Raw genomic sequence first — 16,728 nt, forward strand, 5'->3', positions numbered from 1 at the left:
CCTATCAGTAAACAGGATCTTATACTCAGAAAAACCCCTGCTTATACTCAGATCATGACTACATCTGTCTCCTCCATCTCCCCTGAGAGAACTGAGACTTTTTTCCTTTAACAATTCTTTGTTTTTATTAATTAATTTTTGAGATTTTTTTTTACTTTATTTGCTTTCGTAGATTGTAAGAATTCAACCATCCAAAGAATGCAGGTAGTTTAAATTATTATTTTACTTAGCTTTGAGCTTCACAGAAGTCTTCAGTTATCCATGACAAATTTAAGCTCCTCTTCTCTTTAATATACATGAGTTATGAACAGTGAAGAGCAGGTGAGAAGATGGCTAGGAGGTTGGAAATATAGCATTGTTGCAAAAAAGGGAGGCTGGGTTGCTAGAAGGGATCTCTTGGACAGTGGGATAAAATAACAGGGCTGGGCTGAAGCCATTAGACTCAAAGGCATAACTAAAAGCAGTCATCAGAGTTTTGAATAGACTCGGGTTCCTGTGTATTGGCCTTGAATACATAGCCCCTTGAGTCTTATTTTTCCTGTTTTTCCAATAATTAATAATAATATACACTTCCCAAGATTATCACAAAATAAAATATTTCCTGAATGCAAAACTTTGATTTAGTATAGTATTTGCTTACAGTAACTTTATATTAATTCATTGATTTTATAAAATTGTTAATGAATGCTTAACCATTCCTGAAATGTTAAGCAAATGTGTTTGGGAACCACATAGCTAAGAGAATCTGGTACAAAAAAGTACTCACTCTGTGTTTGCAGTGTTGTGGTGGGAGATAGTCGAGTGAGCAACAAAGCATCGTAAATAAAGGAAATGAAGTGTGTTAGAAGGCGAGGAAAGAAAACATGAATGGGAAGCATGAGAGTACTAAGAACTTTGCCAGTTTAAGTAAGGTGTCTGCACCTGATCTCAGTGATACGATGGGCACTGGGATTAGATACGGAAGAGAAGTGGGTGTGAGCTGTGTAATATCTTTTGACGAACATACAGAGGCTGGAAGTCCCAGCACCAAGGCTCCCAGATTACAGCGGGCACCAAATGAGCAGGTGCATACAGAAGCAGGTGAATGAAGGGGCAAGGAGGGAGAAATAGTATTATTGTTTTTACTGCCAATTTCTCAATAGACCATGTTTTCTGTGATGCCAAGACAAAGAAAGAAGACACAAAACACAGCAGCCCAGGAAGCTGGGGAAAACGGTATGATTAAATGAGATAGTAGCTTCAGAGGCACACGTGAGTTTTATCATCCCCCCAGTAAGAGCATCTCTTTCTACCTGAATTAGGAGCAGTGGGAAACATCTGCAGCTTTCATTGATGGTTTTCCTGGCTTCATAGAAATGGTCCCCAGATGAGAGATCCTAATTCATCACTTAGCATTTCTCAGGAGCCACCTGCAACCCCAGCCCCACACTGAAGTAATGAACGATACAGTTCCAAGCAATCTCAGCTGGCCCGGTGTCTTTGTCCTCCTTAGCACTACACATATTGTAAGGTCCTGTTTTTCTATCTGGTTCTGTTCATGCTCCCCATCAAGCTTTCCTGCCTTCTGCTACAGCAGTGATCCTCACATGGGAAGCATTATTTCCATTGTCATGGCTGCTGTTTCTCACTGGAGTGTCTGGTTTGGAACCCAGTCAGAAAATACCTATTTCTTACGAGCTCCAGGGTAACTGTGATGCTCTTGATCTAGGTACCACATTTTGAAGACCAATGCTGTACACGAAACCACTCTCTCTAATCTTTCCTTTTCTCTGGGGCAGAAGTTATCACAAAGCAACAACTCTTCTCTTTGCCCCAACTAGGGTACATACTCTTCTTTCCTTCCTTCTTTTTGTGTTTTCTGAAGCCTTCTCCAGGATATATATATATATATATATCCTTCTCCCACGTCCTTGAAGAGGATGGTCCTTTAGTTCCTAACAGTCAACTGAAGCAACTCCCTCTCCCTCACACACGTGTTAAGCAGCCTTCATTTCCCAAAGTCTCCTAGTTTCAATTTCCTCCCACTCATTCCCTGACCACTAGCTTACATCCACTGAAGAGCCATGCTTCTGGTTTCTCTCTGTGCTGCTTCCAGGAAGGGTGGCTTTGCCTCTCATGAACGCGGCCCCCTTAAGACATTCAGCTACGAATCATTGTCCTTCAGAACTGCACCGCCTTTGAAATAGCAAATCTTAAAATCACATACTGTTAACAGAACACAAGCTCACTCTGCAGTTTCTGTGTTTTGTAGTGGTACTCAGCCTATTCTTCAATGGAAAAACAAACAAACAAACAAACAACAAACACCTGAGTGGTTTTGGCTTCTCCATTCACTCCAGGCATCTTCTCCACCCTTTTCCTTCTCTACCTGAGATCCAAACCAATTCATATTAGTTTTCTTCTTCTCTCAGTCTCTCTTCTATCATATTTTTGCAAGCCTGAGCTTCTGAAATTTTCCAGGGCAAATCACACACCTTTCAACCAAATAAGACTGTTAACATGACTGTTCCTTCTGCCATGTTCCACATATAACCTATTGAGAAATAGATCCTTTCGGTTCTTTCATTAGCATATTGAGGATCCAATCACCTCTTAGCAACTGTCCAATAGTGGCCCTGTTATAATCAGCAGCCCATTACCTATCAATTGCTATGCCCACCTATTTCCACTTTATAATGCTCTGAGTCTGTTCTCATCACAGCAGTAAGAATGACCTCTAAAACATCAAGCCTAATGATGTCACTCTTCTGTCCCAAGTCCTCTGGGGCATCCCATCACAATGCCAGATCCGGTCCCTTCCTATTAGTGACTAGACACTACTAAATCTGCCCAGAGCTCCTGGGAACCCCTACCCATCAGTTTCCTCCTCCATTCCTCACCTCCCACAAGAATCACAGCCTTTACTTTGTCTTCTTCAAACATCCTCGATGCCTACTCTGCTACTTTTGGAAATGATCCTTTCAAAGACATTTGTGTGACTTCCTTCTTCACTTACTTTCCCCAATTCTGGCCTCTGCCTATTCCCTACTATGCTCCATGATAGGTATCATCATTTGAGATGTGTACTGTACTGTTTTGTTGCTGTTGTCTGTGGCCCCCGCTGATATATCTATAAAGGTATGGTATTTTTGTTCCTGGTGCCTACAGGAGATTCAAGCAAGGACTAAACATTTGTTGAAGGGGCTCATAAATCCATGAAATTGATTACAAAATTCTTGAAAATTGATTCTGAGTCCAATACTAGCAACTGATAGATGTCTGTTTGGTGACTAATTCCAGGAGACAAACACACCTGTGGGAGAATCAAATAAAGCAATGGGTGCATTTGTCTACCAACTAGAAAGGAGGGCGGCTGCTGGGGGAATGAAGGACAAGAGCCAGCCTTCCCTTGGTGAGATTCCATGGTGAACTTACAGGATATCATGACACAGCCTTCCCACCAGACAGCAAGGTGTATCTCCTCACTAAGAAGTGCTTGCTTCAGCTCCAGGAGGCTGGTTCCAGTAAGCGGGTAGTAGAAACATACTTACACAGTAGCTGGAGTGTTACAACATGGTAAAACTCTTCTTAGAACGTATCTAGCTAGCTTTGGATAAACACCCACATGAGGGATAGTATCTGGGAGCTGATGTCACGCTCTGGGTCAAATTCCTGTCTGTCCTTCGCTTTAAGCTCAGACCCAATTGAGTTATATTTATGATCACCATATGGGTTTGTGGAGACAAAGCATATGGGCTTTTCTTTGGAAGAACTATATTAATTTGCAAGGACGCCCTCAATTAGTCTAACTCATTAATCTCCAGACTTGCTCTGAGCAGGACTCCTTCCTGGCTGAAGGGTAACAGGACCTGGGACTGTGATTTTATTCTGTCTGCACTAAACTGTCTTCTTGCACCTTCAGTTCTTTCATCAGAAAGCAAAAGCGGGTAGATAACCCATCCAGGTATCCTAACATCTTTAATCCCAGTTCCTCCAGAGAAGGAGCTAGTTACTCTCAACCACGTGTCCCGTAAAGGTTGTCATGCTAATTGTCATTTCTCCTGTTCATCTCCTCCTTGCTGCTTTCTCTTCAGCCAGAAGCTCCATGGTAGCTGTTGTCTCTCCCCAAACACCAGTGAACACCAGACAGAAAAGCACCTTCTTAGACATTGGCATGGAGGTGCTATGGATCCCCCAGACAGGCTCTCATCTTGAGGTGTATGACGCAGACTTTGTCTTTACCTTCATGGAGTTTAAAGGACCTTCAAGGCTCAGATCCTGTAAGCCAGCTCCTCTCCCATTGGGGAGAAGTCCACCTGCCACATATGTGTGGGTTTCTCTTCTTCCACTGTGTCCCACTGGGCATGGCCCTAAAAGGGAGAATTCTGCTCTTTTCTATAGTAGCCCCTTTCTCCACCAGTTTGCAAAGACAATGACCTGTTGAGTCTTTCTCTAATAACACTCTCTGTTTGTCATAATAACATTATAAAAATAAATGGAACTTGGGATCAAATATGGGCTGGGCATGTGGGTTCTGTTAGACTCTTTGTAACCTCAGGCACCTTATTTACTTGGAATTTCAATTTCATCAGATGTAAAACAAGGACAGTATTGTGTTCATTGCTTCATATATAGAATATTGAGTTTCTATCAGAGAACTATCAGGCTTCATACTTGGTTACCAATAACTTATTTCTAACACATTTCCTTAATGTTTACTATGTACTAAGCGCTGTTTTGCTTTTACTATTTTAAGTTAATGATTGCATTCAATCCTCGCTAGACCCTTCACATTGAGGGTACCATTTTCCCCATTTCACATTTGAGTAAACTGAGGCATGAGATTAAGGAAACTGTGCAAGATCAAGTAGGTAGATAGTGGATCAGGAATCTGAACTTAGGCTGTTGGTTTCAAGACTGAGTTCTTATATGAGCTGTCAGTCAACTATACTGTCTCCTAGATATTGGGGACATGCAGTGCAGAAAGGGGTACTTGCCTCAGACCTTCATGACACTCATTGGCTAGGGAGGTCAAAAGAAACTAAGTACATCCTTACAAAAATGGAAAGAAATATTTACAAGTCAGAAACATAGTACTGTGAGGGCACATAACAGTGGAGAAGGGGACATTTGATCTAAGTTTCCTTGCTGAGTTTAGTTAGCCATTTGGAAAGGTATGGAGCATTTGAACTAATAGGGTCTAACATGTGCAATGACCCTATAATAGAAGTGAGACCTGTATAAGAGGTATTGAGGAAGGTAGCAGGACCAGAATGAAGAGACTGGTAGGGTAGTGGAGAGTTGGCAAGTAGGTGCTGAAGAAGTAGACAGGGTCACCCACTTATGTCCCAACAGGCCTTTTAAATATTCATGTCATAAGAATAATGGAAGTCCATTAAGGGATTGTTATTAGCATCTATTTTATTACAGTTAGATGTCTTTGAAAATGCTGTGTGCATAATATGCCAATATGATTAACTATAAACAATATTTCCCAAAGTTGTACAGTATTAAAAGGTCACTGGTTTAAATTAAGGTGGGCAGCCCATTTGGGGGACCCCATCCCTGTTGCAGGGAGCTGTCATTTCACTTTCTGATAAAATCCTGCTGGCTTGCTCTACAAAAGTTAGACAAAGTGAAGTAGATCTAAATCACTCTTTTCTAAATGATTATCATCATCGGGCTGTCGCCCTGTAGTATTCTGGGACTATGCTCCTCTTGGTCAAGATAATATATGCATAACCAAGAACTATATGTAGGATAGTGAAGGGCATCAGAAAATTAACTTAGCCATGGTCTATCCCTGATTGGAATCCGTGGAGCCAAAGTGTTCAGTGTCTCTGCTGATAAAAAGGCTTCGGTTTCCGGCCTGCCTAGTAGACATTAGGGGCCTTACAGTATCACCTTAACTGGTCCTGGAGTCCCAAGAAGTAGGAAGCATAACTGAGGAATTCTGCCTTCAGAAGTGTGAAAACTTTAGAGCAGGGGATGATGCCAAGACCAGCCAGGGAGCATCTCGTGTGTGCTGGAAGATGACTGAGGAAAAACTTCCTAGTGGCCCAGGACTGAGGCCAGTGAGGGAGCTTACACTGAAGAACTGGCGCATAATAACTTCAAAGTATGGACTTACAGACTTAGGTGCACTGGAGGAGGGGTTGATGACACATAATTCCAAGTCTGCAGCCCTGTATGCTTTAGTTCAGAGCAAACTTTCAGATGTACAAACCCCACAAAGAGCAAGTGGTCTATCCGTGAGGGCAGAGATGACAGGTACTTTTGCATGGACCTAAGCACCTACAAGCCTGGGGACTTTATCAGTGTCTGTTGCTGACTCCTGCCTGATGGACTATTTGAGATAACAGAATACAGTGAAACCCTCTGCCGGAGCACAAGGCCCAGCAGTACTGGCAGAAAGCCCAAGCTTCTACCTTGAGCCTGAATTCTTCCTTCCTGTCATACTCAAGTGCACACTGTGCACTCCTTTGGCTACCGGTTCCTTAGCATGGCAAGGGGAGCTAGTTGGGCAATCATGTGTAGACATTGCTAACCTCAGTGTCCCTTACCTTGGGCTTTGACATCATCCACCACAGGACATGGCGTCTTCACAATCACATCGCTTGGCCTGGAGCGTCGCCCCGTGTTGTCCACTCCCCAGAGGGTGAACCTTGCAGAGAGGTAGGAAGGTAGCATTATTAGAAGAAAATGTCTGGGGGTTGGGGTTGAGCAGCTCTGTCTGGAGACCCAGTTGTGGCTAAATAGGAGGCTGGTACACTTACTGCTCCCATCCAGCACTCTGGTGAGAGAGCAGTGGCACGAAGCCTTTGGCTGCTTCCTGTGGTCTGTGGTTGGAATGTACTGTCTTAAGGAATGTCTGATAGAAAGCATCATAGTGAAGGGCACTTCATCTCCACATGGAACCCCCAAGCCAGCAACATCAGCACTATTGCTGGAAATTCTCAGGCCCAGCTCAGACCTACTCAATCTGATATGGGGACTAGAAACCTGTGCTTTACCAAGCATGTGACTTCCAGGTGGCTCGTTCTCCTTTTGTCTTTTCTTTCTTTCCAAATTATATATTATGCTACCTAACTATTCTTCCAAAAACATGGTATTCAAAGAGATATGACCTCAAGCCCACTGTTTCTTCCTCACTCAGAAGCACAGAGGGTAGGCAGAGCAAGGGCCTGCATGCCCCAAGATGCCACATACCTTTCTCTTCCCTCCTCAGCCTCATGCCAATGTCATGAGGCCTCACATAGGTAGGCTTCAACCTAGCAAGATCCCGGGTCTACTTAGACCTAAAATGTGACAAGCTGCTTAAATTCAAAAGGCATGGGTCAGCCCAGAGCTGTTGTGCCTAAAGGACTTTCTCATCTGGTGGACCAGGGCCAAGCATTCAGCTTTCTTATCAACAGAGAGGGTTCAGAGCACCCTACATGTTTATCTCATGCTCGATAGAGCCAGTGCCAACAGCCCTCTCCCACCACATGTGCCTTGACTTCGAACTGAGCATCTTGTCACCTTCCTCCTGCCACGGCATCCTGGAGAGAGCCTGGGCTGCACTGACACTCCTTATCCCTACCCTAGTCCTGGCAGCCATGATATGTTCTCTCATTGGACTCTGTGTGCCTCATTAGCTACTTGGTCCTGTTTCTAGAATTTTTCCCCAGACCCCCAAACCTGTAAATGGTATACCTGAGCTTTTTGGAACCAGATCCATTTCTGAGCCCATTTTTTAAACCCAGTCTCATAGCACATTCAACTACGGTTCTGAAGGGTAGACCTAGAGGTAGCATGGGTACCCCCATGCAAACTTACACCTCATGATGTATGTGATTCCCACGCTAAGCCATGTTCTCTGGGACCTCTAATATATGTTTCGTTAGAAATCCCTGGGATTCAGTAGAGAACCAATCTATATTTTGGAACTCTGAGGCCCTTTTAAGGGAAGTTGGGTCTTTTTTTTCTTCTGTTTGGTCTCCAAGGTTTGCTCTTTGCAGCCGACTCCATCGGTTCTAGCAGCTGCTCTAGGGAGAATTAGGAAATGCAAAGCCCTGATCTTTCCAGGCTGGCACTCCAGGCTGGCCTAGGTGTGGTCCCGGGTTACAAGCATAGCCCTGTTCCCCTAGTGCTCACAGGTAGCAGATCCTCTTCCTTAGGCCCTACAACTCCAGGTTAGGCTACTGCCACCTGCCAGTAAGCTGAAGGCTTCAACCTCAACTTTACGGCTGGAGCCACTATTTTCAGCCCATCATAATTTAATCCCAGACCCTTAATTCTTAGTTTCTCTGGACTATGATAGCCTATTCCTTGGGTACCAAAGTGACTGCCAGATGGAGCCTGTCTTTCAGGTCCTGGGTGGAATGAGTCACCAACCTCCAGCTAGTCCACACTCCAGGCAGCTCTCCTTCCTATCTTGTCTTGCTATATGTTCCAGCTACATTGTGTCTGATCCTGAGCTGGGACAAAGATGCCCCAGTTGGCGTTCAGTATTAAGTACTCTGAAAGGCCGTTAGTGTGAAATGCAAGCTGCTAAACTCTGATTATTTAGCAGCACATTTTATTTTTTAATACAAAGCAGATACTAGGGAAGGAAATGCCTCGCACAACCTTCCAAGTACAGACAGAGCTTAGCCTTAACAACTATCCTCAGCAGGCCCAGCCCTTCCCCTAGGTCCCCTGTCCCCAAGCCCCCAGAGAGGGAGAGAGCAGTCAGGGTGTTTGACTATTGAAGGCTGGGGGACACTTGCCACATTTTCATGTGGAAATGCCTCGTGCTGGCATGTCAGGAAGGCCTTCTGTTTGTTGTTGGCGTTTTCATCCCGCTCGCCGTAATACTCTCAAAAGACAGCAAGAGGGTTAGCTGGAATTACTGACAGAGGAGATAAGCCTGGCTCTAGATCCAGAGGGCTCATGTGTAAGTCCGTTTACTGCTTCTTCCAACGCTTCTGGGCTCCTTCCCCAGCCGCAGGCTGGGACCTCTCAATGCGTAGTTAGCGACGTGGTGATGACATGGGCAGAGGCCTGTGTGCGTGGGAACTGACACAGACTGGCTCAGGCCCCGAGTCAGGGCCTTAAAGGTCTGGGGCCTAATGCTAAGAAAGCCAGTAAGCCTGTCAGGGGCTGGCTGCATTGCCTGCTGCTTTTCTGTTTTCCTCCTGCCGCCATGAGGCTTTGTTGATCCTCTGCCTCAGACACGCTTTTCTATCATCTGTGTGCTGTAATGTGCTCAGAAATGCAGGTCTCTCCTCCCGGCTGGCATTGCGGTGAGACGGTAGTGGGAGGGGCAGTACCTACCCTAAAATGAAGATGCTGGATCCTGTACACTTTAAGGGGTTCTTAACTGTGTTTGTGCCACTTGGTCCATTGTCAGAATGCTTCTCACATGCCATTAAATGAAATATATGACAAAGAAAGCCGAAATTCAGATGCAACCTCATAATCTCCCGTGGGGACTAGCTCTTGCATGCAGGATAATGCTCCTAGATCCTGGCAGAATAAACTGGGATGGTCTGGCAGTAAGACCCAGTGTGTGGAAAAAGAAAAACACTACTTCAGCTCCTAACCATTATGTACATCCCTACTGTGTGAATCTGGGGAAGGTATTCAATTTTCCTGAATCTCAGTTTCTTCAGTTATAGACTAGGAATAAGGCTAGTCACATAGGACCAGCTGTCCATACACAATGGGTACCTTCCTCTTAATCCGTAGTGAAGAAAAACCAAGTGCAGGGAAATTAAGGGTCATATTTAAAGTTGCTTTATGGTTAGGCACAAAACCAGGTTTGCTGGATGCTTTCTTTGCCCCAGGGATGGAAGTACAATGAATCCTCACTCATCAACAAAGAGGAATAGTGTGGCTTCTAGCGCACCTCACTTTTTCCCCACACACTGGGTCTTGTGCTCAGGCTGCTCCAGGTTATTCTGTCAGGATCTAGGAACATCGTCTTGCTAAAGCTCGAGAACTGGGTCCCCCACTGGGGGTTATGAAGTTACAGCTGAGGTTCAGATAGGTTTTCCAGCGATCTGCACTGCCACCTAGTGGAAACCAGCTGTCCTTTACCCCGTCTCTCCCATTCCTGTAATCAGCATTGACAGGAAGGATTTACAAAACATAGGAGGGGAACCCTCTATCACCAAGGATGCTGAATGTGGGAGAGGATCTTAGTTCTCGGGTCTTTGACCGCGAAACAAAGCCAAATCAGCCAACTTGAAGAAGGTCCTAGACTTGGTAAGGGTCTTTCTGAAGGAGAGTCTTGCCCACCTCTTGCTCCATTAGAACTTCTGACTTCCTAATTAACAAGTAGTACGGACTGATAGGTGTTAGTGCACCCTCACTACAAATGGTCGTGTAAGTCACATTATGAGACTTCTAAAAGCAGATTGCTGGCCTTCAGACGTGTGTTCCTTTGTCAAGAACCCTTACTCTGTAGGGCCACAGCTGTCCACTATCAAGAGCACTTTTATGGGTCTTATCATCCTTGTCCAAAGAACAGACAGATAGTCACTGGTATTGGCATTGCCATCTTTGTGTGTGCATCCAGTGCAGATTCTCAGATCCCATTTGTCTTTATGTATTTCCCTTTCATCCTGCACAGCCCTGAGTTACATCTCTTATTTCTACATGAAAGATGCACAGCTAAATATCTAAGTTCATCACAATCAATGGCACTCAGATTTCTAGTTCTTTCCATTTTTGAACTCCCTAAGAGTGGAAGTGGGGATGATTTATTCTGGAAACCTTGACTCCATGCCTGTGACCTCATCTGTAAACTGTTAGATGTTTTTCATACTGATGGGGTCAAAACGCTTCCGAACTGTATCACTATGAATTCTGCGTTAGACCCAGAATTTTTCCATCATGACTTAGATTCTATCGCTGAGTCTCCTCTTTTGGCATCTTTTATGTCTTTGCTCACAAATATTTTACAGTTGTTCCCAGAGCTCAGGAAGAGATGGGAAGAGTTCACAAAAAACATAGGGATGTTCCAAGCATGGTGATATAATTCACTCCATTTTCTTTGAAGAAAAATGCTGACCAGCATCTAAACTCTATAAATTATTTCAGAGCCACGAGAGATAGCTTTCTTACACACAGTTCTTGGCATTGTCCTCCTTTCTCTAAAAAAATGTTTTTTCTCTGACATACATCTTTCACTCCAGTGTCCCGGGCTCATTCTCCTCCATTTCTGTTTACTCACCACCCGCTGCAGACCTGCTGGACACCCGCCGCTTCCCTTCATGCCTCTCTACCTTTGCCTAAAGGTTTCTAACCCAGTGTGCCTTTTCCACTTCACAGTAGCTACTGGATTCTATACAATCAAATTTAGAATCTAGGCACCGACTCTGCTTAGAATAAACCACTTCCTTCTTTCTTTCCAACATGTCCCTGGCCTTCAAACTAACACGTATTCCATTTTGCCTTGGGCTACATTTATCTGTTTATGTGTGTCGTTTGTATATTGTAAAGCCTTTGATGACAAGAATTCTTCAAGAAATGTTTCCATAATGTCTATTGAGATTTGACTGCAGAGGCTAAAAATCTCTTGCTGCATCTCTGAAGGAACTCAGCTATGAAGGGAGCCGGCAAAGATCCCAGAACTTTCTGGTAAGGAATCATTAAGGTGCACCTACTTACATGTAAATGGTGTCAGGTTCCAGGCATCGGATGATGAGAGAAATGGTGGTGAGCTGCTTGTCTGGCACCTGAGATGGCATGGCACATGGAGCTTTTGCTCCAGAGATGATGTCATCTACAAAGCTCAGCACGGTTTCTGCACAAATGAAAAGGGATGGGAAAAGTATGAAAAACAGAGATGTTCCAGCAATGAGCAACTCTCTGAGAGCTTGCTGAAACTTCTTAAATTCCCAGTGGACAAAAAAAGACCTTGGTTTGGGGTGTTTTTGTTGTTGTTGTTGTTTGTTTGTTTTGTTTTGTTTTTCTGACTGTTTCACTGTTAGTCAATCAGCTGAGAATCATTTGTCCAGAGTTAGCTCAAGGACTAGTAAGGCAAAATGCACATGCCACATCTGTGAGTTTTCCCATGAAATACCTTGACATTGATAGAGAACAGATGTGCTGGTCCCTGGGCCCTAACATACCTTACCAATACCTATACACACCAAGGGAAGAGCCTCAGAAATAGCAATGGAGAGCTTTCCATGCCCCAAAAATGTTTCCTCTAAGCCTCAATTCCAAATTCACTGGAAGCTCATAGATTGTGGACATCTTCATTCCCAAGGAAGATGGTATTTTATGTGAAAGCCTTAGGATTATTTATGTTGGCTTTTCTCTATGTGTAGGTAGCAGAGTAGTAAGGACTTTTATTTCTGTGGGTTCTTCCTACTCCTGTAAGGCTTTCCTTTTCTCTCAGGCCTTGACAAAAGTCAGTTTGCTTTAGGACAAGTCATGGATCAAGAGCATCTGTTTGTACATGCCTTTGCCTAGAGGGGGTTATTAGCAAAGGAATTTTTTTTCTGTAATCATGGCAGTGGTTAGCAGAGAATTGTTTCTTAATTGTGGGCTAGGATAACGAGAGTACTGTGTTGTTGTTGCTTGTGAGTGTGCCTAGAGGCAATGAAATGGACACCTCTTTTATAAATAAAAGAAAAGCAAAATGAAAACAAGACTGTCAGCTGCTCACCATGCAAAAACTCTTAAATGGACAAGATGGCTGCTGCCTAGAAGGGGCAGTAGCTCTTTCTTTTCCGCGCCCATGTGCTGCTCTGAAATACCGGGAGCCTGAAGCAGTGCCATGAGGAAGAGCATTCTTTTCTTCTTTTACTTTTCCTCCCTTTGAAGAAGGCTAGCAGGGGATGGAGACTGTGCTCACCTGTCTCCACTTTGGAGTGGTCCATCCGGTCCGTGACTTTCTCTTGACGGATCAGGTAATCTACAATCTGCACTCCAATGGGTGGCTCCGAATGTTCCCACTCCAGGACCACGAGGGTACTGCTGGGTTCGTGTACCGTGCAAAGTCTCAGCCTGAGTGCAGAAAAGAAGGAAGGTGAAATGGGGACCCAGCTGGGACCTGCGTCACTCTTTAACTACCATCTCAATTGCCACAGTACAAACTCTCTCTGAGGACTGGTCTCCCTCACTAGGTGCTGAAGTTCCCGAAGATGTGGGTGCTTTATATTGGCATCTCTTGAATGAATAAATGGGTAAAAGTCTACATAGTACATGTGTTTGGTAATTGGGCTTTACTGCTAGGTCCCTTTTATATAGTTGGAAATCTCATTTCTGGCTTTTCTCTTGGGGAATACTAAGCAAACATTGTGCAATGTGCACTTCAAAGCCCACTGAAAATGGCATTCAAGAGAATCTTGCGTTGATAAAGGCACAGCTAGTTTAAGTTCCATAACCCCAAGGATTGGCAGGCCCTGCTCCCCTCTCCTTGTTCTGCTATGTCTCCTTCTCCAGTCCATCTTCTGACAGAACCTCAGAAAGGCTCAGCTTAGAAGTGAGCTCGAAGGTGAAAGTTGGCCGCATGCCACATTCTCTTTGGGGTGATGTCCCGAGCCTGCTGCTTGGGACCTGATGTCAGTTTCTGTCTCTCCCTTTGGGCACCCATGAACTCCTGTTTCAGTCCCAATTTGTTCTCTAGTTTCAGTTCACAGTCACTGCATTCTTCTCAAGCTGTCCTTTGACTCCTGCTTTGTCCTGCTAGCTCACACTTCTCTGCATTACCGAGAGGCAGCAATCGATGCTGATGCTCACGGGTGTGGATCTCTGACCATCTGAGAGCTAACCATTTACTTCCCCGTTCTAACTTCTGTAGATGGCTCATGTTACCTTCTTGCTTCCAATTCCTCATTTCTCTCCAGACCACTAAACTGTGAGGGTTTTCCCAGTTTCTGCTCACTCTAGCCTTCCTCTCTCCCAATGTCCCTAGCATTCACCCACATCATTGTCCTTGGTCTCTCCATCTCAAAAAAATGTTTGCAGCCCTGGCCTTCCCACCTCCTAGCCAGCCTGTAGGTACCCCTCATGGCCTCAAGACCACAGGACGAGAAGAGCAGAGCTGAATCTCACCAAACAACCTGCAATGTCCAGTTTCAACTCAACAAATCCATCATCGTGTTTGTTGGTTCTCCAGAAGCTATGCAGTGGTACACAAACCCATTCCAGGCCTTCTTTTATTCAATTTAATGAGTATCAGAAACACACAATAATGCATGTGATAAAACTTTAGCATGAAATCAAGGGATGCTGTTTGGGGAATAGGAAGCAGTTTAGCTAGTAGGAAAATAATAGGAAACACATGATCATCTGTTAGTGGCTACTATGAAGGAGTGCATAGCTCGCATATGACATTAGGATGGAAGAGACCCAAAGCAGTGCGGATATTGACAAATTCATTAATTAGAGTCATATGCAGAATGCTATTTTGAAGGGAAAAAAACATTAGGAAGCTTAAGTTAGTAACTAAGCTTTCTGAGAACTCAGATTCTGTGAAAATAGGAGCTAAGGCCAACCCCTATTGAGAAATAGGAGTGTGTATGATTTACGTGGATTTATGTAAAAGTAGAGTACATTTCTATTTCCAACTGCCAATTAAAGTGCAAAAAACTAAGATCTGTTACTGACAGGAAAAGTGCAGTTTTAATAGACGTTTCCCAGGTATTATACCCAGCTCAGCTTGATCTTTAGTTATCAGATTTAATTAATGCGTGTTTAGAAATGCAATCAGCCTTAGACATAGTGGCTGGATTTTGTGTCCCTCCATTCAATGGTTTCCATGTTACTGGGTAGCTTTCATACCTGTTGAATTGGTCAAACAGCACTAGACTCTCTTAGTGGCTCCCTTTCTACCACATGAAATGGCTTTTTACTAATTAGAAACTTGTTTTTATTTTGATTCAGATATCCAAGTTACAGCTACCAGGAGCAAGAAGCCAGTGGCTGGAGTATTTAGAGGCACCTGCACAGAGAGTAAGTTGGCTTCCACTGATGATCCGTCAGTAAAAATTACCCTCTTCCTCAGTTTCTTCTTCTTCGGGTCTGCTCTGTAATATCTGCCTTTACCTGCAGATCAGAGGACAGCCTCCATCTGCGGATTTCTGCCTCTGGTCCAGTGTTCTTTGTCACTGGTACTCTAGCTGCTGCAGGTCTTGACTCTCACTTTGGGCTTTCCTGAACTTATGAGTCCATGGGGTCATGTGCCACCACCTTGTCCTACCAGCTCTCTTCCACAGAAATAACATTGTGTGCCTTAACCGCTGTGGAAGACATCTTATTATAGGATAACCTGAATTCCTGTATTGGGTCCTGGCTCCTCATCTTGGCCAGTTCTGTTTAAGCTTCCCATGAGGGATTAGGAATGGATGTGTTCATTCTCAGCCACCTCTGAAGTACCTCATGCCATCCTTAAATAGAGACATTTTCTCACGCCCATCCCAGGCCTCTGCCCTGCATAATATATGTTGCTAAGAGAGCACCCATTCTCAGAGCTATGACTCTATCTACCATTTTTCTGACATGGGTTGAAATCTTGTTATCGCTAGGTTTTACTTCCTTTACAGAGATCTACCTGCCTCTCTACCTACTGTACATCTACACAATTATTTCTCAGTAGCTGGAGGACAAGCTCAAATAGGATTCGTCTTCTCCTCAACTCTACATACCTCCTAATGGCTCCCTTCTCGGCTATGGTTCATCCTCACAGTAAACAGTCATTTTGCCTTGTTGGCTCTACCTAAAATCGTTTCAGTTGTGTGCTTTCTTGTACTACAGTTGCTCTCAACCATTACCTGCTTCTTGCTGTCTAATTTTGGAAAAATTCAATCCTCTTGAAGCCATCTCCTGGTCCATTAGTTGGCAGTGTGGTGATGAGAGCGTTTGCCTACCCCATGTAGTTCCTAGAACCTACTATGTCTTTGAGACACAGTAGAGTTGTTGGGCTTACTAAGCCCTCGCTATAGACCTCTAAATCTCCCAGAGCAACTATAATTCTACCTGTATGACTTTCCAACCATGTTGTCTTGCTTTGTCTTCCATATGGAAGACGTTTAATAACTATTTGCTCCACGGTCTTTACTGTTGCTCAAATGCAGGTTCAATGAACAGCTCTTCACAATTTAAAAATGTGAGATTTGCCACACAACTTTCATTAAATGGCTTGTGTGCCTGCTCCTTCTAGTATACTGAAAGTTTCCAGCTGCAGGAACTGTACCACATTCTTCTTTCCAGTCCCTGGCACTCAGGCTATTACTTGGAGACTAATGTCTACTTGATTCTATTTTTGCATAATGGTGCCGAGGCACCGTCCATGCAGGAGAGGGGCATGGGAAAGGAACCATACACAGGCTGTGGGAGGGGCGCACAGGTAGGGAGGCCATCCGTTCCGAAAGCAGTGGAGTCACATCGACACCAGTCCTCGATGACATCTCCAGTCCCTGAACACCAGAGAGAACTCATGGTGGCCTCCTGTAGGAGCTGAACAAACAAACAAACAAACAAACAAAAAACAAACAAAGAGTAAGTGTTAGGAAACCATGGCTAGATGGTCATCACCAAGAGACTTAGCATTAAGGTTCTATGCGGTCCTAAATCACTTCCAGAGAAAAGGCTGTATCAACACGATACCACCATTCTTTAGCCTGAAACTGTGTTGCAGAAGATGTGTTACCGCAGCCCTGTAAGATACCTGGGGTGTCACTCTCCCATTAGAGTATTAGCTTATCTCTACAGTTTAGAGTTGTCACCTTATAAACCAAGTGTGATGACACATGCCTGTAATCCCAGAAC

At 44.2% G+C, this 16,728-nt stretch overlaps 1 protein-coding gene across 2 annotated transcripts in view; it reads right to left on the minus strand.

The window, feature by feature from the left end:
- Astn1 (astrotactin 1) overlaps positions 1-16,728 on the minus strand; it is a 324,573-nt gene that overhangs the window by 8,231 nt on the left and 299,614 nt on the right. For both annotated transcript variants that reach the window (XM_038349589.1, XM_038349588.1), the window contains exons 18-21: positions 16,283-16,416; positions 12,812-12,963; positions 11,617-11,752; positions 6,543-6,643 (exon numbers count right to left, since the gene is read on the minus strand). In XM_038349589.1, coding sequence (XP_038205517.1) covers positions 6,543-6,643; positions 11,617-11,752; positions 12,812-12,963; positions 16,283-16,416 — 523 coding nt within the window. The remainder of the gene's footprint in view (positions 1-6,542; positions 6,644-11,616; positions 11,753-12,811; positions 12,964-16,282; positions 16,417-16,728) is intronic.

The sequence above is a fragment of the Arvicola amphibius genome, chromosome 12, assembly GCF_903992535.2.
Source record: "Arvicola amphibius chromosome 12, mArvAmp1.2, whole genome shotgun sequence".
Lineage (NCBI taxonomy): Eukaryota > Metazoa > Chordata > Mammalia > Rodentia > Cricetidae > Arvicola > Arvicola amphibius.